The sequence below is a fragment of the Dreissena polymorpha genome, chromosome 15 (assembly GCF_020536995.1).
Source record: "Dreissena polymorpha isolate Duluth1 chromosome 15, UMN_Dpol_1.0, whole genome shotgun sequence".
Taxonomy (NCBI): Eukaryota; Metazoa; Mollusca; class Bivalvia; order Myida; family Dreissenidae; genus Dreissena; species Dreissena polymorpha.
Window position 1 is genome coordinate 33,790,901 of NC_068369.1, and position 24,707 is coordinate 33,815,607.

General features: G+C 34.4%; 1 protein-coding gene across 1 annotated transcript in view; it reads right to left on the reverse strand.

Annotated features, from left to right (window-relative positions):
• The window catches only part of LOC127859681 (uncharacterized), a 306,342-nt gene that overhangs the window by 55,827 nt on the left and 225,808 nt on the right, over window positions 1-24,707 (reverse strand). The window contains exons 7-9 of the mRNA XM_052397187.1: window positions 13,123-13,294; window positions 8,510-8,621; window positions 151-290 (exon numbers count right to left, since the gene is read on the reverse strand). Of these exons, the coding sequence (XP_052253147.1) occupies window positions 151-290; window positions 8,510-8,621; window positions 13,123-13,294 (424 nt within the window). The remainder of the gene's footprint in view (window positions 1-150; window positions 291-8,509; window positions 8,622-13,122; window positions 13,295-24,707) is intronic.

A 24,707-nucleotide genomic window follows, 5' to 3' on the forward strand; every position in this document is an offset into this window, starting at 1 on the left:
TAATAATAAGTGTTACAAACGTTCCAATCATTCAATATTTCTGAATGGCTAGACTCTGACGTCGCGGTGATATATGGTGAGTATAAATTGTATCAACTTATGCAGTGATATTGACACGAATGAATGCGTAAATATTTAGATGTGTGTTACGTTGAAATCCTGGTAAGCCTGGCGGATGATCGCGTAGACATTATCGACCTCTCGGTTCTTTACAGCTTTTACAAGCTCGTCTTGGCAATCTGAAGGCATGTAAGTCTCGAAGTGTGTCCTCAACAGGAACAGCAAGCGCTCTAAAAAAGTGCGTATGTAGTAAGACATTGCATGCTCAGGTTACATATATAATCGCAAATAAATTACCAGTCAGCTCTAGCATTGATGATTTTGTTCAATTTAGTTATCTCTTCAAAAACATACATCTCAGCGAACATTTTCGAAAAAAACGTTACTTTTATTTGCAATGTGTTATCCCATTCAACGTGGCATATGCGTTTTGTTTGAAATCAAATAATATAACCATTTGTAAATGGAAACACTAAAAAACAACCAAAAACACGACTGTGTTTATTGATTGTCACAGGGAAAAAGCAGTTTGTAGTTGGAATATTTCATCGATACCATTAAAACATCATGCAATAAACCCATCGGAGATTCCGCCAGCTACACGCGATCTACCAATCAAGTGCTGCACTCATACTAAGGAAGAGATCGGCAGCGCCATCTAGCAATTGAAGAACGGCACATCTAAAAGGCCTGCCAGCACATCCACAGAAGCGCTTAAGGCTGACATGGATACCAGTGTGTAGCTACTACACCCTCTATTCAGCAAGATATGAGAAGAAACAGAAATTCAAACAGAGTGGACTGAGGGTTACCTCATTAAGCTCACAAGAAAGGCGACATCATTTCATGCTCCAACTACCAAGGAATCACGCTGTTGTCCATCCCATGAAAGTTGTTTATCGCATTCTGTTGAACCAAATGAAAGACGAAGTAGACCCGCATCTCGGTTACCAACAAATCGGCTTTTGAAAGGAGTCAGTACATATATTCAATGCAACAAGACGTTTACCAGAAGCAGTACGCAGCTGGTTAAAAGCCATTCTCCTGCGTATGCAGCATAATGAGATTATAGGAAAATTCTGAAAACCGACTGACTGTGTTAATTCACTTATAATAGTTTAAAAACCCAAGACTGACAAACTGCGGATTTGCCTAGACCCAAAAACATTGAACGATGCCATACGACGAACGCACTGTCGTATGTCTGCATTGGATGTCGTGAAGGCCCGACTTTCGAATCCTACGCAGTTTTCGCTACTTGACATTACGCATGCATATAGGAGTGTCAAGACAGTTAGCACATAGTGTGGACGATATGGCATACCAGCCAAATCAAACATGTTTCAACAGAAGATGAATACAATATTTGAGAGACTGATTGGCGTGACCTAAATTGTTGATGACATATTAATACATTGACAACGAGACAGGGACACGATTCTAACACCTCCGTGCCGTGTTGGAAAGGGCAGAGAGTAAAGGGAGTGTAACGCTGAGAAATGTGTTATTGGAGTAAACGAGGAACTATTCGTCGGGCGCTTGATTACCTCCACTGAACTGAAACCTGATCCGTCAAAGGTCACGGTCATATACAATTTGCAGGTTCCGCAAAATTGACAGGAACTGTAACCCATTCTTGGCATGATTTACTACCTGCAAAAGTTTTCTCCCAATATAGCGAAAACCACTGCTCCGATGCTTAAAATGACATGCATGTTTATGGGACAACGCGAAAACAATTTATTTCAATAAAATTAAACGGTAGTAGCGCAAAGTCCAGTTTTGTCGTATATTGATGACAAGGAGCCCGTTAATCTAAAATGCGACGCTTCTTAACATGGCGTTGGCACGGTAATTATGCAAGACGGACTACCGGTGGCATATCCCTCAAAGACATTTACGCCGACAGAATCTGGTTAGGCAAACATAGGGCGTGAAATGTTCGCAATACTGTATGGTTGCAAACGTTTCCACCAGTAGCTTTACGGACGACACGTGACCGTAACCAGTGACCACAAGCCTCTATAGGTGAAAAAGCCCCGCTCAGCAGACCAACCACGCCAGCAGAGGACGGTGCTACAGCTTCAAATGTATGACCGAGATGAATGTCACGTGAGCGGAAAAAGCGTTCCGATCTGACTTACTGTCAAGGAACCCTATGAATGACAACGACTATATCTTTGAAGGTCTTGACGTGCACGTACATACAGTTATAACATCTTACGTGAGAGACCGTCGTCTCGGAATTTGAAGAGACTCTTATACGAATGACAGTTAAATGCAAACTCTGATACAGACCATACGACTCATAGACTATTTATTGGACATACTGTCCGAAACAGATACTTGAGTATTGGATTCATAAATATGAACTCTCATATTCAGATGGCTTAGTCTTCAGAGGTCAGACTATCCAATTTCCAAGGGCATGACGTCCTGACATGATACAGTGGGGTTAGGGATTTTGTTCCGCAAATAAGGGGTTGCTTAGGGATGAATATTTTAGCGGATTCATCTCTAACAATCTGGTTTCTTTTAGGGATTAATCCCTAACAATCCCTTCTGAAATTTTTAAGGGTTGAAAACGGATTATTAGGGATTGTTAGGGTTGAATAGGGATGCTAGGCCACTGCGCATGCGTACGGGTTAAAAGTCAGAGTTACGAATGAGAGCTTTTGCTAGTACTGCGCATGCGTAAGGCTGAAAACGCAGAGTTATTTTCGTGAGCTGTAAATCGCGATAATAACTCCGCCTTTTCAGCCCTACGCATGCGCAGTACTTTAATATATTAAAGCAACGATCTATAAATAAAGACCATTCGGACGAATAGAAAGTATCTGGAATTCGCGCAACGAAAACAATATCAATATTACGTGAGAAGCCGCTAGTCTCACTCTGTTATCTGGCGTTATCATTCGCTACTGCAGCGTATCTGCTCGCTTAATTCTAATACACAACAATTCATTACTTCGCACAATAGAACTGAAAACATTTTAAATATAAAAACAGTTTTGATATTAATAGCAGCGTTGATATATTAAACGTGATTTTAAAATAAAACATAATATATGAAAACATATGAGTCTCTGAACCAATAGTAAGTAATGAAACGTAATAATGGTATTTTAGGCCGAGTTAGCTTTTTAACAAGAACACCTTTCAATTGTCGTAAACTTAATTATTTCTTTCTGGAAATAATGAACTTAGAATAAGTATAAAAATGATCTCAAAATCTACAGCCTATAACTTTAACTTTAATATTTTCGCGGATATTAAATAACAATACTTTGAGAGATTATCGGCCGAGTTAGACTATTTAAAAGCATATTAATACTGCTGATGTACATATCATTTTAAAGGTAATATAAAATGCACAATGCTATTTTTTTTTTATTTAAACGTGAACAGTCTCTGAGATGTTCATTACCGATGCATGTTTTTCTTATTGAAAAGTACATATCCGCCTTTGCCTAAAAATTTACTGTCTCTAAATTAACATTTCATGTTTGAACATTTAGAGGTAATATAAAAAGCTATGGTCGAAAAAAAACTAATTTATATTAAACTGTTCTGGTGATTTCTTTCTATTTCCTAAACAGATGTATTTCTTTATTAAATTTTCCAAATAAAGTGTTAATTTTAGAATAAATTGTAAGACATTAAAAAATATATTGATTTTAGTTTATTTTATTACGTACAAATAATATTAGCAGGACAATAAACATTTTGGATACACTTCTCTTCAAGAGAGACCATGTCCCCAAAGTGGATTAAGTGTGTTTATGTCTGTGACACCACATGTCTACGCATCTGTTGATAAGATTATCACAATAAGATGATTGAAATCTCGTCGCCGAGCGTGAATACCCAATAACACTAATCTTTGTTTATTTATAAATCTTTGATCATCATCACACCTTTTTACTGCACACAATTGGTGTAAACAAATTGTTAAATATTGTTACTTGTGACAATTTACTTATAGTTATGAGTAAATTTATTATTCTCTATTCTCAAAATACTATTAAATTCTCCTCATCTGTATCAACTAGATCATCATCAACCTATCAACATTATTAGCATTATCGTACAAATAACAACCCAAATACAAATTAGGAATGATTGCTTGTATTTGACAGGACTTCGACATATAAATGCATAAAAACACAATTCTTTCGACGCCCGTATGTGTTTCTTGTTCAACGGAGATCCACCTGAATGGCACCGCTAAGTTGATGAATCTCGAGATATATACATTTATGAATGAAAGGCTTCATGAACGTTGACGTCGCTCTTGGTTACCAGAAAAATTCCCACGCACGGATTTCAACCGTCATTGTTTACAATCGATTAAGTGCCCAAGTACTGGAATTGGTATAGCGTTGTTTAAAGGGGCCGTCCAACAAATGTTGGCATGTATTGAAGCTTGTCATTAAATGCTTTAAATGCTTTGTATTGATAAATTTAAACATTTGAACTAAAAATCGCCAGTAAAAAAACAACAACAAGAATACAAGTTTAAAAAAGGTGAAAAAAGTAACCTTCAACAGGGCTTGAACCACTGACCCCTAGATTCCTGGAGTAAAAAGCCTCCCGCCTAGACCACTAGACTATCCACGCTAATGTTGAGAGCAAATGTATTGTATAGCCATATAAGAAACCCTTGTAGTTTCCCAAAATATCATTTCGCGTCGATACGACGATTTATCTGTTGGACGGCCCCTTTAAAGGTGTATGTCCAGCGCGTGTGCCGGGAAAACAGGGCTTAATGTATTTTTGTGTACAGCTCTATAATATTTATATCAAATATGTATGAAACAATGTCGGTAAACATTAACCCGGTGTTAACTTTTGAAAATATTGAGGCGTTTATTAATTATGAATATAAAACGGAGCATTAATCCGCATATTAAATCAAAGTACTGACAGTACTGGTGTGACGATGCGTTTGAATAGGATTGATATAAAAGTATCTATTTAAGTTTATCTACATCACAACAAGTGTGTATATGGGTACGACAATTTTGGGTAGGAAAAAAAATTGGTACGACAATTTTGGGTTGCAAAAATATGCCAAAAAAAATCGGGTACGAAAAAAGGTTTGGTTACCAAAAAATTGGGTAAGAAAAATAAATTGGGTACAAAAAAATGGGGTATGAGCAAAAATTTGGGTACGAAAAAAAATGGGTACGAACAAAATTGGGTACGAAAAATATAGGGTACGAAAAAAAATGGGGTACGGGAAAGTAGTACCCGTGGGGAACTTGATCCAGTCAGCGAAACTGGGAGGCAGGTTACATTCTCGATCAAATCTTTAAAAAGAATCGACCTGTATTGTCTGTACCACTTATCTTAAAAAAACGTTCTGTTGCAGTAAAACGTTTGTGGGTTATAACATTGCGTTTTAGCATATAAATTCAAAACTTGACATGCTATTTAATTTCACATGAATATTATTCCAAACTTTATATTTCGTTGTTTCCTTTCCTAAGTTCATGATGCTATGTGTACGGACGTGATTTCACATGCCCTTGTGCATGAACATATATTTTTCCCCTTTTGATTATTGCTTTTTTCTCTAATTCAATAAGCTTAGACATGTTTGTTCGTTACGTACGGCAATACTTTCATGATGATTCCCAAAAGTAGGTTTGAGCTCATAGTCGGAAACGTGTCGTAAGAGCACTTGAATACGTGAGTTCGCCCATGAACACATGGTAAGGTTAACTAAATCTCCGCGATATGACCTAATAGATATTTAAAACAGCAAACAATATCCAACAAACGAATGAATTATCAAACATAGTATGTGCACTGATGTGGCTCTGTAATTTCTGTTTGAAAAGTTTATTAAATATGCAAAATGAGTAAGTACGCATAAGAGCGAGTTTCACAGATGGCATACGGCTATTATGTTGTTTATATACCATAGTCGCTACAACGTTTACAAATGGCAGGTTCGAAATAATTCGTTTTCTTTACACTTATGATCGTGTTAAAAGTTAATTATACACGTTTTAATTCGCAATGTATTTACAGAATTACAACAAATGTCAAATACAATACAGAAAATCCATAGTTGTTTCATTGATTTATAAACATATAATGGATTGAATATAACTGATTTAAAATTAACGTTTTCAAACTATTATTAATTTTTTTCCCAGAATATGCTGTCCTTTTTAAAGCGGAGCTTCCTATACCTTTATCAATGTAAATCAGCGAGGTATGCCGATTAGAAAAATCGAGCTATCTCAATCGGACTGGCTCGGTCTTTTACATAGATCGCCATTGTGAATTGTTTTTCATGGTATGATAACTTAGACGAGCTGCTTCGCAGCATCGTCAAAAACACCGGGCGTATTGCATATTAGTTCGGAGACATGAACTTATTTCGAAAGAAAGCAATAAGAGGTTCAATTCTATACATGTATGAGCAAGTCTTTCTGCGCACGATTACGCTCTTACTCTTCGTATATATTTGACTCATATGGATCATGGCAAATACCTAGTGTTTTATTTTGCCTAATATTAATTAAGTTATGCATCTTTTTGTACTTTAAGCAGCATAGCATGACTTCCGAATGAAAATAAATTAACTTTAATTTTAGGCAAAAAATAATCAATCTTCAATGTAATGTGGTTTGCTTGATAATATTATACAATGCTCGTTGATACCAATGCATTTATGCGAATAATTATCTTGTACATTCTTTGTTAGTCTCAATGGCAAAGAGAGCGGTACAGGTTTCTCCACTAAATATCTGCTGAACTTCTTCATTTAAATTGAGATAAACTTTGAAAAATGTCAAGCCGTGGAACACTTTTTATTGAACAGTTCATATCTGCCTTTGCCATAAACTGAAATTGCAATTATGTTTCTTAATCAAGTATCAATTTGAAATTAATATAAAGAACTAAAGGTTGAACAAAAAATGATTTATTGATGTTTAACTGTCCCGGCGATGTCCTTTATATTCCTAAACTGATCTATTTCTTAATTAAATTTTCCAAATAAAATATATAAATTTTAGATGTATCTATAAAAAGAAAACACACTCTGCTTTCACTTTTGACGGACACATAATATTAGAAAGTCAATAAAAATGTTGAATTCAAATCTGCGATAGAGGCGCACACGCATTCTCTTCAAGGTGGATGTCCCCATTTTTTATTAAGCGTTTACTGGTGTGCCTGTGACACCACATGCCGGCACATGTGTAGATAAAATTAGAACGGTAAGATGCGTCATCTTAATCACTTGACTGAAATATCTGTTGCCGGAATGACACGAATCTTTGTTGCAGCACGGCAAATATTACGAATAATCCAACTTGTACCGTGTTAAAAACGCACACAGTTTCGTTTTCGATTCTTCGGTGTTACTACAAACAAATTCTGTGTTGAGTTTACAAATGACGTGTATTTCAGGCTATGAAACAATATGCTGTATGCAGCTTATCAATTGTATTTTGCGTGTGTGTGTTACTGCCATTTCAGGGGAAAATATTTAATTTTGAGTCAAATTTGGTCAAAAACACCTCGGCTGCCGGGTGTTCACCAAAGAAATAATTTTGATAAAAATATACCAGTACACGATGGCCAATGAGACCTTAATGTGCACTGGTAGACAATAAATAAATTGTGTTATGCATAAAACCGACCGAAATAAATCCTCATCTAAAAATAGTTGTCTACGCCCCGCCTACTTCTTTACGGCAGTGATTAACTCCGCCTTTTCATCCGTATTCCCCGCTGCTATCGACTGCGCATGCGTAGAGATTAATTAATCCCTTGAAGAGATGAATTCATCCCTTGCGATGAATTCATCCCTAAAAGAGCTTAATTCATCGCAATTTATCCCTAAACACCGCTGGAAAAGGTTTAATACAGATGAATTCGGATAAAACGGGGTGAAAACAGATTAATCCCTAATAATCGGCTGAATGAGGGTTATTTCTTAGGGATATAAAGAGATTAATTCCGGAACAAAATCGTTAACCCCACTGTACAGTCAGTACACACGAGCAACACGGGTGTATATAGTTTAAAGAGCCAATGGCGCGCTGTTTTGGCCTGGGATGACGAAAGAGATCACTAGGTGTTACAAAGGGGTCTTTGTCATAAATACATACCGACTGATGCAAATGAACAATTATTTCAATATGACATACCCGACCAATATTGGCGTAAGAATTAACAGGCGTGCTTGTTTAATGCAAAACGTGGTGATCATGTGTACTAATCTGAAAAAATATATATCAGTCAGGGCAGAAGTTTACCATTGCATGGCGGACATGAGAAATGAATTATAATATTTACATTAAAACGAAAATCATTTGACACATCACCTGGTTTATAAAGAACTAAAATATACTCAAACTTTGTTCTATTAAACTTTTTTTAGTTAATATGGATCTGATATGTTCGTCAAAATGTTGTTACTTACCTCTCGGCAACAACTTAACAGATTCGTCCGTGTACATGAAGTATCTACCGTGCACTCTGATCAGCGGTCCATCATCGTTCACTTGCACTATGAGACCAATTCGACCGAAGGTCTGAAATAGTTAATTGCTGTATGAATAATATCCATACCGTATGTTACGTTTGCTGTGCCTTCAATAAGTTAAATAGGTTTAAATATAGCCATATAAGGCAACCCACCCAAACCCTTGTAGGTGGCTGTGTATTTCAATAGACTAAGGCCTTTTTAAAAAAAATCGCGCCCAGGTTTTCATCATAACAAATGTTAAAAGTTTGGCAATGGACTAAAACAATTTTCAACTCTACCAAGATGTTATTATAACAAATATACTCACCAAGATTCATGAAGATTTGACTAAAAGTCTAGAGTGTTGAAGCGCTCATTATTTATTTAGACCTTATTAAAAAGATATTTTTAGTTCACATGACTCAATTGCAATATCGGTGAAAAACTACTCTTCTGACAAATTTGCATGAAGATTTTACTAAAAATGTTACTTGTAAACTATAAACAAAATTTCACAATCGCCATATAAAGAAAAATGTCCCGCGCCCTGGCGGCTATGTTTTTCAACGAAATGGAACCACGTTTTAACACTGAATAATATTTTATATGAAGATTGGTCTATACATGGGACTCATATGGTGCTAACTATAGCCATATAAGTAAAACTGTCAGACTGTCTGGCAGAATTGTTTTTCAACAGACCGGAATCATTTTTAAACTCGGCCTACATAATATAAGAACACAATACCTGGTCAAGCTGCAATCAACATTGAAATAAACATGTGACTTCTACAGATGAAACATAGTTTTACTCCAGCTATATTAGGAAAATTGACCTGCCGTCTGGCGGCCACGTTTTTCGACGACCCGGAATAATATCAAACTCAGCTTGTTCGTGAACACAACTTCACAGCAGATAAATGATTAAATATCTTCATTCGCATTGATTGAAAAATAACATTAACATTCTTGACAATTTAGTAAAATGAGTTTTACACAAACAATATAACACACTGACGATACAGGGCATACAAATAACAATCATTCAATTGCATGACTTGCAAAATAATGCAAAAACCTACAAATAAACATTTATGAATAGGTCTTTGAATGTTAAAACCCAATTAATGGATAGCTGTGAGAATATGTTGAATATGACATTATTTGTAAACAAACTGTGAACAGGACTGTTCGAAGATGTCAACACACCAATTGTTTAGCTAATATCATTTACTTGGTGGTTTCTATAAACACTAATTCGGGTTATACTAATACCAGACATATCAATAGTTTTCAAAAGTGCCAAAGCTGTGACCGTGAGTATTTTCTGTGTCAGCAGATGAAAGCTCCTTAGAATAGTTCTCCCACTCGAGACAAGGAAAATCAGGAACAAATTAAAACCGGTTCGGAACAGTTTCTGTCTGTTTAAAGATAGGTTTTAGATTGGTTAAAATACGTAGTGTACTGAAATAGTTGGATTACATATTTTGGAGTTAAGTCTGAATTTGAATGATTTATAGAACAATATCACAATGCTGTGCACATAGCAGTGAACTTGTAAAATTTCCAATTTATTAAAATGTTTACTTATGTACAAATCCTTAAAATTTCATATTGTTTTTAATCCTACTATTTTTACCGTGGTTTTGTTTAAAAGAGCGTCGTCATTCGATCACAACAACCAAGTCTTAGGCTTGCTGACGGGTAATTAGGTTACAGCTGTCATTGCTGGGCATTGAACAACAACTTATTTTGAATACAGGGCATTGGCAATAGTGGCTATTTTGCTTGTGCAAAAATACAACCACGGTTATTTAACCTATTTAACGCGCATTTCTGCAAACAATCGTTCGATGCACGGCTAATGGCAATACGTAAAGAAATCGCCATAGGGCTTCGCCGTAAAAATGGATGTTCACGTTATACACGAAAACCCGTGACGTCATGAAATTGTGTATCTAACGAATTTGGGTAGCTCGACAATAGTATGTAAAGTTCGTGTTATCCTCGATTTTGCACTATTATATTACATCGTTATAAAAACAAATTTCAACGCCTCCATGGTGAAGTGATAAGTGTACAGTTTTGCTTCTAGAATTCTGGGGTTCTAACACCCGTTAATGGCAAATATTGTATATTATTTCACTCGGATTTTCGTTGAAAAATATTAATATATCTTCAAAATACGAAAATCTGTTAACATGTCACTTTCGCGAAAGAGCTATTCGACGCGCCACCAAGCGCTCCACGTGTGGCATAAAGCGCCAAAGGCCTACGTTTGATTATTGGACGTAATTTTGACATATTACGTGAAGGGCGACATGAAACGTTGGTTCAATTCTAAAAATAACAACAAACCTTTCAAATATGTACATTATGCCAGACTGTAAATAAGAAAGAATCGACTTAGTCATAAGATATACCGAGAACAAATAGTTCCTAGTGTTCATAATGAATATACCTTAAGTGACCGATATTTGTTGAACTCATACCCTTGTTTGTGGGTAAGTATTGTTGTTCATCTCATTGCCAGACTGGACCTTTGCAGTATATGTTCTGCAAACGTTTTATTTTATATATTGTGTTGCTGCGAAGTGAAAGTGACAGATTTAACGTTTTTGAAAAAAACACTCCATGCGTTACATATACACACTTTTTGTTCGGCAACAAATACGCGTAAAGGTGTCAGTTTTGACGTTTAATTATTTGTTATAATTGTATTGAACTAAACAATATTTGATTCACTGTACGATATAATGAACGCTAGTTAATTTAATAGAATATTCGTCATTCATATACATATGTTAATCAAATGCTGCCAACATGAAATGATGGAAATAAAATGGTCTAACATACACATCGTTTTATGGACCTGGAAAAGAGCTTTGTTTCAGTTCAAATTAGTACATAACTGTATGTACGCATCTATGTTTTTGGAGTTGTGAAATGTATAACTTAATTTGTTAAAAAAAATATTAATGATGAAGTGTCCGGAATTACTGCGTGGTGAAAAAAAATATTTCAAGATTGTGTTTTGATAACTCGCTTTTATTATTTTGATTCGGAGTACAGGCATTTGTTTTTATTTTGGCAAAATAATGCAAGCGCCGCCTTATGAGGATGTGTGGATGTAAAACAGTGAGTGTTAAACCACTGGTATTTTAATCGTCTTGTTCAAGGATTGTTCAATGTTCGAACCCTATTATTATTATCGATATGAACAGACGTCATGTTTGCAAAATTTTCAAATAATCCGAAAGCGCAGTTACCTAAATCCTATTAATACGTATCGATTCCAAACATACATATATTGTATCAATCTAACAATGCGCGATCCACATAAACATTAGCACCTAAATATTAGTTAAAGTAGTATCCACGCTAAAACAAAGTATAAAAACATAAATAATGATGTTCGGGTTGCTTTACTTAGTATTAAACGAAAAAAAAGTATCGTAATTTCACCATTTACTAAAACAAGTACATCATTAATGACGTTTTATCTATTAATATTGGAAAACATTGACAAAGAGTCATTATTGTGCTTCATTCGGTAAAACCAAAACTTGCATTTTCTTAAAATCACCTTATAGTCTTCAGATGCGTACGAATGTTCGTGTACTCAAATTGTATATTATACGAGGGCTATAGCCCTGAAGAATCTGTCCTGACACCTCAAAACAACTTAATGTTTATGAGCAGGTTTCACTATAGATACACATGTCCCAGGAAACCTCTCCCACCTATCTAACAGCGACGTTTTTATCACATAACTGGAATCATTTTTAAACTCAGCCGAAACAATTGTAAAACACAGTGTTTCGATGCGATGAGGAAGATTAGTTGTAAGTTAAACAGGAATCACTTAAAAATGATATTCGACGTGTACCTTGATTTTCAAAATAAAGGTAGAAAAATAACATTTCTAAATAATTACATGAAATCAGAACAAAACGAAACAGTTGTTGTTTTATGTAGTTATTCCGTTATTCACGGTATGAAATATTTATCATATAATGAAAAAAGCATCGTGACTTTAGAATGTTCACACTTGTTCACTAATGCAATATAAAGGAATGTACCATACCTACCTCAGGGCGGCCAAATGTTCAATGGACCTGACATAATTAGATAACATGTTTTGATCAAGTTGAGCGACGATTTAAAAACGATGTAACTTTTATAGTGTGCACAAGTTCTTAATATTGAAATATATGCTCATCTGTGCGGCCTTCTGGTAACAAGTTTTCTAACGGACCCGACGCATTTTCAAACTTAGCTGAGATATCATAAGCATAAATATTGTGAGCAGAATTCATAGCGCTGGTTCAAACGTGAAGTGGTAAAATCGAAATTTGTTACGGAAGTTTGCTTGGTATTGGTTATAAAGAACGATTTGTCGCTCGATGATATCGCCCTCAAGCAAAGGAACATTACATTTACAAATCAAGCTATTTGTTTTTCAAAACTGTTACTGTTGTGCACATGACTTAAATATGTTCTATATTAAAGAAATGTGGTTGAGAAGTGTTCTTTATGTTTTATGTCTGCTAAAAATGTAAACTAACCGGCTCTAAAAAGGTCTCCCAAAATAATGTTTCTCCAGAAATGACCTTCTCTCGATCACTGCCGATCTGCACCAAGTCGCCGACAGCATATCTACCAGTAAATGCGTTAGTTGTGGTGCTACCGTCACTTTGAGCATAAACGTTCGTCAATGAAGCTGGGTTCAACGTCCACCTCAATAAAAAAGTTTATAGAACTTTTGAAATTCTTTATGACATAAATCAAATGTGACGACCTAAAATTAAACATTGACAAATCATAGCCACAATGGCAGTGAAAACTAGGCTATTGTCAAGCAATATGGTCCCCTACCGGCTCCACCATTGTCAGAAATTCCACCATTTCAGATTATTATATTTAGCTGCCATAGCAACCACAATTTTTGACATAGGAATGAAATAAAATGACGTGAACGATGTCCATATTGCCATCTATCCATGTTGCAAGTTTCATGAAAAAATATTAAGAACTTTAAAAATTATCGCAGGATATAGACAATCACCTTTTTCAGCATTATTTCTAGTCTATTTGTTGCCATAGCAACCATAATTTTTGACGTAGGAACAAAATGAAATGAAGTGCATAATGTCCATATTGCCATCTATCCATGTTTCAAGTTTCATGAAAAAATATTAAGAACTTTAAAAGTTATCTCAGGATCCAGAAAAGTGTGACAGACAGACTCACAGACAGACAGACAGACAGAAAGACAGACAGACAGAGAGACAGACAGACAGACAGACAGACAGACAGACAGAACATGTTTAATCACACAGTAGATTATTGTGAATTTAGATTAACAGTGTGCTAGTTGATAATATAGGCTTAGCAAATAGGTTCTTTTATACCTAGCTGGCAATAATTCAAACCTAGTCTATGCACACTTGTATGTTAAATCGGCGGTTGTCACTTTAAATAAACTGCTTTCTATACCATAAACTTCGAAGCCGAATTAAAACATTACATTTTTTCAAACGGCAATAATTAAAATGCCAAATATGCCAAACATATTTTTGACCATGCTATGCTTTCATAGCAAAGGTCTCTTTTAATGCAGAAAAATTCTGAACGCGTCTATATGTGACTATGTTTAGCTTCTTATTTACAGCATCTTAAAATACAAGTACTTTTCGATTTATAGACGAAGACGGTTCGAAATAAAGGTCAATATGTTTTAGCATTTTCAAATTCATTTCCTTTAGTAGATATTCGTGGACAAGATCGAGCCATTCCATTGCTAACATCGGCTGTTTTTCCAGACTAGAAATTAAAATAATATGTGATTTCGTCAGATAAAATAGTGTTCAATATCAGCGAACTGTAATAACAATATACATATATGACGATTTCGTTTATGATTATGATATTTAACTTCGCAGCCTACTAAACTGTTCTGCTTAACAAGAACCCAATCATTTAACATGAATTACTAATTGGACTCGGACGAGAACAACACATTTATCAGTCGAACCAGTCGATTGTCCTTACAACCCAATACATACTGTCATGGTCATGAGTAGCTATTTCTGTTTGATATCATATTCACTGTACCAACACACCCAACATCATCAATTATTTAAATCTTCAGATATGTATCACTCTTATTTCTTATTCATAGCGTTAACTATTGTTTATATAAAAAGTGTATGTGTAAATTATATCCCTAGGAGAGAAACTCCAAAATTCATTCCGTATTAACAATGGAACATTAATTGTCCCATTTGTTATATTTTGTATTTGCCTATAGTCATATATGTATTTAAATTAACAGTCGACATGGTTAAAATTCTGATTTAAGCCGGTGCATTGATAAATAAATCAGATCTAGTTTTGTATTCTGTATTAAGACGCAAGAAAAACCCCACTAAAACATGATACTAGTTCTCTAAATCCCATACTTACATGTATTGTACCTTTGATACCTATGCAGAAAGAAATATGTCTAAACCTTCTATGTATCCATATATAAAACTTAAGTTAGGTGAATTTGTTAGAATGTATTATTTGACTTAACGTAAATGTAAATTAAATTATTTAAATAGCAATTGATTTATGGCATTCTGCACAGGCATATTGTTCATTTTAGAAAGCACCCGTTAATTATTCGGTTTGAATACGGAAGACGAAAGTGATTCTTTATTGATTATTCAGCCACGTAATCACCGAAAAAATAATAAGTAATGCTTAGAAGAAATATATTAGAAGTATAAGTTTAGATGTACATGACTAAATGTAAATTGTGTTCAATAAGACTTTTTTTATATTAGATGACTATAGTAACTGAAAAATAAATGGAAAGGAATGAACTGATTTGACATTATGCGCGTGTCCGGCCAAAGAGGAAAGTAAATATTCTTTTTTAAATTAATTGTATCATTATTAAATAAGACCTTGTGCGGAAACGAACAATGTTTAACCAAAAAACATTTTTATAGCCAAATGGCAAAAACGTAATGAACACTATTGGAACAACCTGACAGCGATGATATCAATTATATTGAGATTCTACGTCTTAAACCTCGTCAAATTCGTATTATGGGTGTCTAAGCTTTCGCGCAAACGAATAGTGACATATAAATAAGTAATGGGCATTAACACAATATTATAGCCGGAACGACCTAACAATGATGTGTATTTCCACCCTATGCTGAATACACATTTTATTCATTTTCGGATCATCAGTGTCTGAGATCTCGAGCGATAACGAAACAAATGTGACGGACGAAAGATGAAGGGACGAAAAGAAGGACATATATTGAATAGGGCGGAACATATTATCAGTGAAATTTGTTTCAGACCCACGTTATATCAATGCAAATAGAAGGCGGATAATATTGTTTAAATATAAACAATAATATCAAGGAAACTGGCTGCAAACCAAAAATCTTAATGTATTAGTTCACTGAACGCATCTTGCACAGCCATTTAAATGCCATAAATACAATTTCATAAAATTCTGTTAAACACCAGCTCTTGTAAATCACATATCAAGTTCGGTAATAATTTCATGAGATTACGAGCAGAAACGCATTTGCCCTAAACTCTCATACATATTATACAAACTGGTGTTATGCAGGAATATTCAGTCCATCATGGTATTTCATTAACCAGGTCTTTAACATCGGAATAATGTAATGATATATTCAGCCAAAACATAAAATAATAAATCGCATAAATTATCATGAATAAATGAAGCGGCAAAACTTCCATCATCCCGCTATCCTGTATCGTGGAACGTACACTGCATTAAGACATTTATAATTGAATTAATCAATACAAAGTTTTGATCTGCTGTTTAAATAAATAAAACGGACATGCATTATTTCCACCAGATCGTAAACCCTAGGATTTGGTATGATAGAAGGTCTACATGTGCAAGAATTATGGAACACCTCGTCTGTCGCCCGTTGACTATTGATATATCGGCTGTTTCATTGAAATGATTTCGGGTCGAATCATATATGTGCTTATACTAGTGTGTTGTGTGTTTGTTTTGGTATGCTGTGAGTTTGTTTTGATATGATGTGTGTTTGTGATGGTAGGCTGTTTGTTTGTGATGATTTGGTGTGTGTTTGCCATAGTCGGCTGTGTGACGTGTTTAATGTTATTCTATGGTTCTTGTCAAATAACAGACGTTTACGAATGGAATTAACGCAAAATAGCATAATAGCGAATGAATAGGACAAGATGTTAGATTTACCCGTAAGATAGTATAACAAACAAACAACATACCATGTCAAGCACACAGCATGACATGACAAACACGCAACATACCATAGCAAACACTCAGCAGACTATAGCAAACGCACATACTTTCATCGAAAACACAAATCATATCATCACAAACAGACAGCATACCAAAACAAACACACACCTACTATGACACGAACAATTTTTGACAATTAATTAACTTAAGGGTCTCATCATATGCTTTTTTTATGTGTAATATGTTCTCTAAACGGACGTATAGATAGTTTAATGCAGTGTTTCCTGTGCATCTGTTTTAATTGATCACTTCCGATAATGATCGCCGCGCTGTGACCACAGCAGGCTGTCAATACATAGGGGTACACTACACGGTATTGTGTCAAATAATGAACCCAATAAAGTAAAATAGCCCTTTACAGAGATCGTTTTATTATTATTAAAACTATGTCATGTAGACCTTTACAATAATTCAAAATAGAGATTCATATGTATACACACTTTTAGATAATTTTGGGTTTTCAGATATATTTTCATATTTTACCAATAAGTGTAGTTCTTTGTGTTTTAAGAGCATGTAATAAGCAATCATATCCAATATAACCTCATAAACAAATGCTATGAATGCAATTTCGATATTTTTCCTGCAGACTTGCACAACTTTGTTACACTTTTTTCGGATTCGTATATCCTCGTGATTGAATGAGTAACTATGCGAAGGTACTTGTGAGTGAATGACTGTTCGAATTTGTGAGTGACAGGCAGCGAGAGTTTATATGTAAGCGATTGACATACTGTCAGAATGTGTGAGGGGTTGACTAACTCCGCGATTGAACATGGGAGTGTTTGACTGAAAAATAGTTTAGTGTGCAGATGAGTTATTGGCTGACTGTTAGAAGTGTGCATGACTGACTGACTGAGAGCATGACCATGTGAATGATTGATTGACTCCGCGAATAACATGTAAGTGATTGACTGTTCAAATGTGAATTGATTGACTGACTGTTCCAGTTAACGTGTGATTGACTGACACACTATTTGATTGTGTTAATATTTAGCGGTGTGTGACAAATCCAGCCTCCGATGAACCGACACCAGTTTTAATTTTGCTTCTAAAATATGAAACCAACGTTGTACAAATTTTTTCTGATGGTCCTTTGATTATATTACTGAATTGTAAAACGTAACTAGACTTAGATTGTATGTACGTACGAAGTGATGTGTGTTGCAATTATGATTTGAATGGAGTTCAAATCTCATCTCATTGAGTAGTGCATTGCACTTTCTTAAATTGTCATAATACAAATAATGTGTGTGTGTGTGTGTGTGTGTGTGTGTGTGTTTGCGTATGCGGGTGTGTGTGCGCGTGTGCGCGGGTGCGTGCGGTCGTGCGTGCCTGCATGACCGTGTGTGTGTGTATGCGTGTGTGTGCATTAGTAGATTTAGACACTTAAGCTCATTTACAAGTATCGGTAAGGTACCATTAACTCTGATGATGTAACCATGCAAATCGACTTAAATAAAACTAGATGTGTGTCCAGAATCTAGTTTATAACCACTTCATAAAGGCTTTAATATAAAAGCATGATTAATTTGCAACGTACTGTTGCAGTGCCAGAATATGCCAACCGTTTAAATTAGACATTAAATCGGCGATTACCGTTACCGGCGATACATATAAGAACAGTAGGATTTATGTTTCTTACTATGAAAGCGCTATTTTCTGACCCCGAATTTTGTCAATGATATGATCGAATCATCTTGTCTATGCATACACCCATAGTGTTAGTAGGCGTTTTTGTGTTTAAAGTTTAATACGTAAGACTAAACATTAATCATTCAAAAGAACGGTGAACTTTATTTATCAGTTATTTCTACATCGTTGAAAAAGCGATTCGTTCCCAAAAGCATGGAATCAGTTTTAGAACTCTACACATGAAATATAAATATTAGAGATAGAAGTATTTAAAAACACTTCACCACGATGTTAATAAAAGCTAAAGCTTATTTTTGAGTTGGAAGTAGTAGAACTAGCGTAACAGTGGTCTAGTTCTATGAGTTCACAACCATTCATAACTTAAAAATAAATGGCGTGTCCGTTTCTTTTAAAACGGATTACAGTAACAGGTAATATATCAAAACAATTCTGATTTTTTAATACAGGTCATTACGGCAGTGTTACAGTAATTTTGAACGAAGTTTAAATCCTGGATTGTTCTTAATCATTTTTGATTACCAAATAGTCGAAATTAATGTTATCTTTCCAAACCTTCCAAAACATGTACAGTGGACCTACATATGCTTATATCTCCGCAGAAAACGCTTATTATAATAACACGATGATGTATTCCGTTTGAACACGACCATTTTTAACGACCAATCGCTTATTTTGTAGAGGGTTTGTACCAAATTTGAACCCTTTCAAGATGATGTATTTACCGCGCAAATATTATGATTTGAAAATACCGCATGTTAATCCGAGGAGCGTTTTGATTGTCGGTTATGAATTTCGGATTCACACGCCAAACGTCATTTACTGCCGTTTAAATACATGTTATTTATCTACGAAGTGGTATAACAGTAATACCATCGTCCTGCCCGCACAGCCCAACTCTGTTAACCTAAGGCCTCTTGAACAATGTAACCAGAACCGTATCGGGTGATATTTCTTGGTGAAAATTCATAATAATACAGTTTTTGCACTGAATCAGGTAGTTATGACACATTTATTATATCAATGTCCCGCACATAAAATGGGTCCTATCGCGGCTTCACATACTTATATATTCGAAACTACGATCAATGTTTAATAGGTATTTATTAAATGGTAGCCTTGCAAATAGTGCAAGTGTCTTAAAAGCAAAGTGAAATGTGCATGTTATTATTATAATATTGTATTATGCAATACAGTTCAACTCTGATCCATATATGTATTATATTATTATATGTGTAATATAATATTGTAACGTAATAAAGCGGCTGGTAGCGATTTTATTTTAGATAAATATTTTCTAGAAAATATTGATATTCTATCTAATCATTTGTGTGATATATTAAATGACATTTTAGTTCCTGGATTGTTCCCGATCCTTGGACAAAATGAATTAATATCATCCCATGTCTGGCCTAAAAATAGACGACATTTCCTTAATTGTATTGCTATAAGCGAATGACGTGGCCATTCACCTGAAGAAGTCCAGAAACGTTTAGATAATTTAACCTTTATTGTAATTATTGGGGGCTGAATGTAAACACTTCAAAAACAAAAATAATGGTGTTTCGCAATAGGGGTACAATTTGAAAAGATACAAAATGGACAAATAATGGTCAACATATAGAACAAGTCATTCATTTCAATTGTATCGGCACTGTTATTTATTACACCGGTCGTGTCACTTTCAATTAAAAATATTTTGTTTAAAAAGCCCAACAGGCCATGAATATTTTACTGTATAAATGTAAACAGTATTATTTAAAACCGGAACTATTTTGGCAGTTTGCTCCGAAGTTAGATCACCTGGTTAATTTGTGCCAAGAAAAAAACTTGTTATCCTTACGCAGAAAAGCACAAATTAGAAATGTACTACAATACATTTTTTTGATACCCAAACGACATTTTAAATGATTTTCATTTATGCATCGGTCTTTAGGTTCATTTCATTTTATTTGTTGTGTAATTCATAACAGTACCTTATTCGATATGAATAAGGAATAAGGAACCAGTTCTTTATTCCGTTTTAAATCAGAATAAGGAACTAGGTTATCATTAAATAAAACGAAGTAGGATTGTCCTGCAATTAATGCGTTTGACACCCAACCTACATTTTCAATACTTTTCACTGATTGTCGGGTGTCTTTGTTTCATTTTAATATTTTGTTTAGTATGAAAATGACAGTTCCTTATTAGATTTGAATAAGGAACAAGGAACCAGTTCCTTATTCCTTTTTCAATCCGAATATGGAACAAGGTTATCATTAAATGAGACTTAGTAGAGTACTGAAATAAATGTTTTTTATACCAAACGTAAAGTTAAAATGATTTTCATTGATTAATTGGTCTCTTATGTTCATTTTAATTGTTTGTTTCGTATGAAAATACCAGTTCCTTATTCGATTTGAATAAGGATTAAGGAACAAGATCCTTATTCTGTATTCACTCTGAATAAATAACTGTGTAATTATTTAATAAAAAAATATGTAGAAATATATTGCAATAAATATTTGTTTCACTTCGAACCTGTATATACCATATTTGTCATTGACATTAAGTATTCTTTGGTTAATTTATTTTTTTATTCGAGTAAGGCAATATCATTTCCTCATTATCTTCTTCATAATTCTTGTTTTCATCGTTTATCGTTTAATAAAATATAAAATGAAATGTGACAGAATATGTATGTATAACATAATCAAGCTTAAATAACACACAAAACATCTAAAATATAACATATCCTTAAGTGATCGTCCGAAATACAGGCGTCCGAATAAAGAACTAACCTTACAGCTTATTTCTTATTCAGGGACCATAATTTCGCATACTTAAAATGATATCATTCTCGCATAGCACATCTTTATATTCGTTATTATTCGCGATGTTCAATGTAAGATATGCTATTTATATAAATGTTACAGTTCTTGAAGTCTTGTCTGACCATGAACTTTGGTCAAGACAATATGATAGCTGAACACAAACCTGTTTTAGATATCTCATTCCGCTTTCATACGAAAAAAAAGTTACAAAGGGATATGATTAAGCATGAAAAATAATTTCAACACGTCATCATAAAAGAAAGACTCCACCTGTAGCAGCGGTCCAAGTGCCTTTAGAAGACTGAACAGTTTCCTCTTAATGCCTCATTTTTATATTTTATTTTAGAATAATTATGGAAAAAGCGCGCATCCTAGCTGTAAAAGTGTGTTTTCGTCTGATTGTTTTAGTTATAATTCGCGTTTTCTCGCTCATGCAGACCAACGGTACATTCGGCGACTTTCAACTTCGGCACACGATTCTTTACCGATGGTAAACAGTCCTGCGCCGTTTTTAGCGTAACAGTTCTTCATTTGCACCGACTGCAAATATGTCGCACAGCGTTGTCCTCAGTTCGATAACAATAAAGATGTGACAATAAAGCGAGACTGAACCCGGAAGCATTGACCAAGGTGACTCTATTAGACTGAAGAGTTTCATCAAAATGCCTCTGTATTTCGTTGTAAATGTTGTGTGTTTTTTTAAATTAAAAACCAAAACTTACATAGCTGTGACTGGGTCGTTTAATTTTAATAGATTTTCTCTCTCCGAAAGCGCGTTTTCTCGCTCTACATTTGCGCACGATTAAAAGTCGTGGGAACCGACAAATGGCGCTGTTCTCGGTGGTTATTAGTCATATTTTTGATAGTGCAACTGGATACGTTTTCTTTATCCAGCCACAAAAAGGCACTGGGTTATCATTACAAAAGTGAACTTAGAAGAAATGTACTGCAATATATATATATATATATATATATATATATATATATATATATATATATATATATATATATATATATATATATATATATATATAATATTCATAACCTACATCTTCATGGATTTTCCTTGATGTATGCGTCTCTTTATCAAAATTAATTTATTTGTTAAGTAAGAAAATACCAGTTCCTTATTCGATTTAAAACAGTTCCTTATTCCTTGTTCAAACAAAGTAGAAATGTACTGCAATTAATATTTGTTATACCCGTACTACATTTACAAAAAATGGCGTTGATTTATTCGTTGGTTCATTTTGATTAAAAAATTATAAAAAGAACATTTTAGTTCCTTATTCGATTTGAATAAAGAATAAGGAACCAGTTCCTTATTCCTTCTTCAAACTGAATTAGGAACGGGATTATCATAACATTAACCCAAGTAGATATGTATTGCAATTAGTATTTTAAATATACAACATATATTTAATGATGTTCATTTATATGTGGTTAACTTTGGATCAATTCGATTGATGTTCAAGGCTTGAATTATGAGTAAGGAACTGGTTCGTTCGTCCTTATTTAGCCGCGAAAAAGGAACTGGATTTAAATTAAAGCAAACATGTTGAAATGTGCAAGACTGCACTTTTATATCACATACTTGTAAAATGATGTTATATGCTTAAGCTTTGTTGATGTGAAGTTAGTATTCGTATTAGAAAATATCGGTTCGGTTTAAACAAGAAATCATATGCAAGCGCGACGAAGAAACTTTGGTATGTAACGTAATACATAAAGTAAATGTATTCGACTTATTTTGTTTTAATTTACTTAAGAATTGTATTCATTATTTTTCTTTAAGACCCTATATCGAATATGTTAAGCTTCAATACGGAAGGAACAGTTCCTTATTCATTGTTCAAACAAGAAAAAAAGGAACTAGGAAAAAGGAACCAACTTACTATAACATAGTATAAATACCGTTTAATTTGTGTTTTTTTTCTTATGCTACCGTTTACTGCGACAAAAATACATTAAACGTATTTATTAAATGAATCCAGCTGTTGTTGAGGTCCATATTAACATCAACGCGTACATTTGTAATTATAAATGTATGCAAATGTGTACAGAAAACCTTATCAATACGAAATTCTGTAGTGAATACCATTTAATTATCAAAGTGTTCAAGGCACTGAAGTTGTTTGCTATTGCATAATCTTAGACGCAACTCAGTTTTCAAAAGTAGGTTATAGTTTTGTTATCGCAAGTTTGAAATAAACACAACCCATTCCAATTTGTAAAGGGTGTGTCTTAGCGCACAGGTCGAGATGTGTGTGCACTGTTTATCATCCTATTTATTTTATAGAGATAGCTCAGACGAAATAACAACAGCATATTCTTTTTAGGACGCTCTGAAAGCACAGAAAATATGATGAACATTCAAGATCAGAAAACAAAACCTACCGAAATAGTATCGTGTCGTTAGAATCATTATCTAACCAAAAATGTTTGCCTTCGTCAGCAAGTCTGAGCGCCTGAAAAGGCTACCCTAATTTGCCAGTTTGCCTTATTTGCTTTTTTTGAATTTAATTTTATATCGAAAAGCTATGTGCTAAAATGTAGCATTTACAATACGCAATTAGATATGTACAGACCCGCGTCATGATAGAATGGGTCTTATGTCATATGCGCCCATCGTAGCTATAATCCACCCAGCCTATCCAGCTTGCAGTCTTGTCAGGAGAAACATAATAAGACCATACAATCTTGAGTGATTTTAATAGCGGACATCATCGCCTCTGAACGGACTAGCAAATGCGCATGTTGGGCTTAATTTACGCTAGCTGGAACGCCATAGGACCCATGTTCGCATGACGCGGCTATAAAAGTGAGATTTGAATGTGTCAAAATAATACTGCGTGTAAATCAAATATAAATGGAAAATGCGATATATTTCGATGGTGAAGAATGAAACCTGCCTGTTAATCGAATATTTACACATATTATATTGATGGTGAAGAAATAAACTCATGCGGTGAATAGGCAAAATTGTGAAATACAAACAAAATAGTTAAATTTTGTTTTCAATTTAATCATTAAGAAATGTAAATAATCAAACTTAGTTTATTTCAAAGGCAGCATTTAAGCCGAATATATTTTTAAAAGATATTTCTTGTTATAGTTTGTAGTTTTGTATATTCGATTTTAGCGATTTTAAAGCATTTGTGCCTATATTATGCCTGTAATTATTGGTTAAATCATGTTCAACGTTTTATAAAATGATAAGTGCGAATAAAAACAAACGTTACCTTATACTTGTACGTTGTTATCACCGGTGCAATTGAGAATACAGGATAAATCGCCGCTGCCTATTGAGAACAAAAGAACGTTTCCCGGACATATCAGATTTAACCCCGCT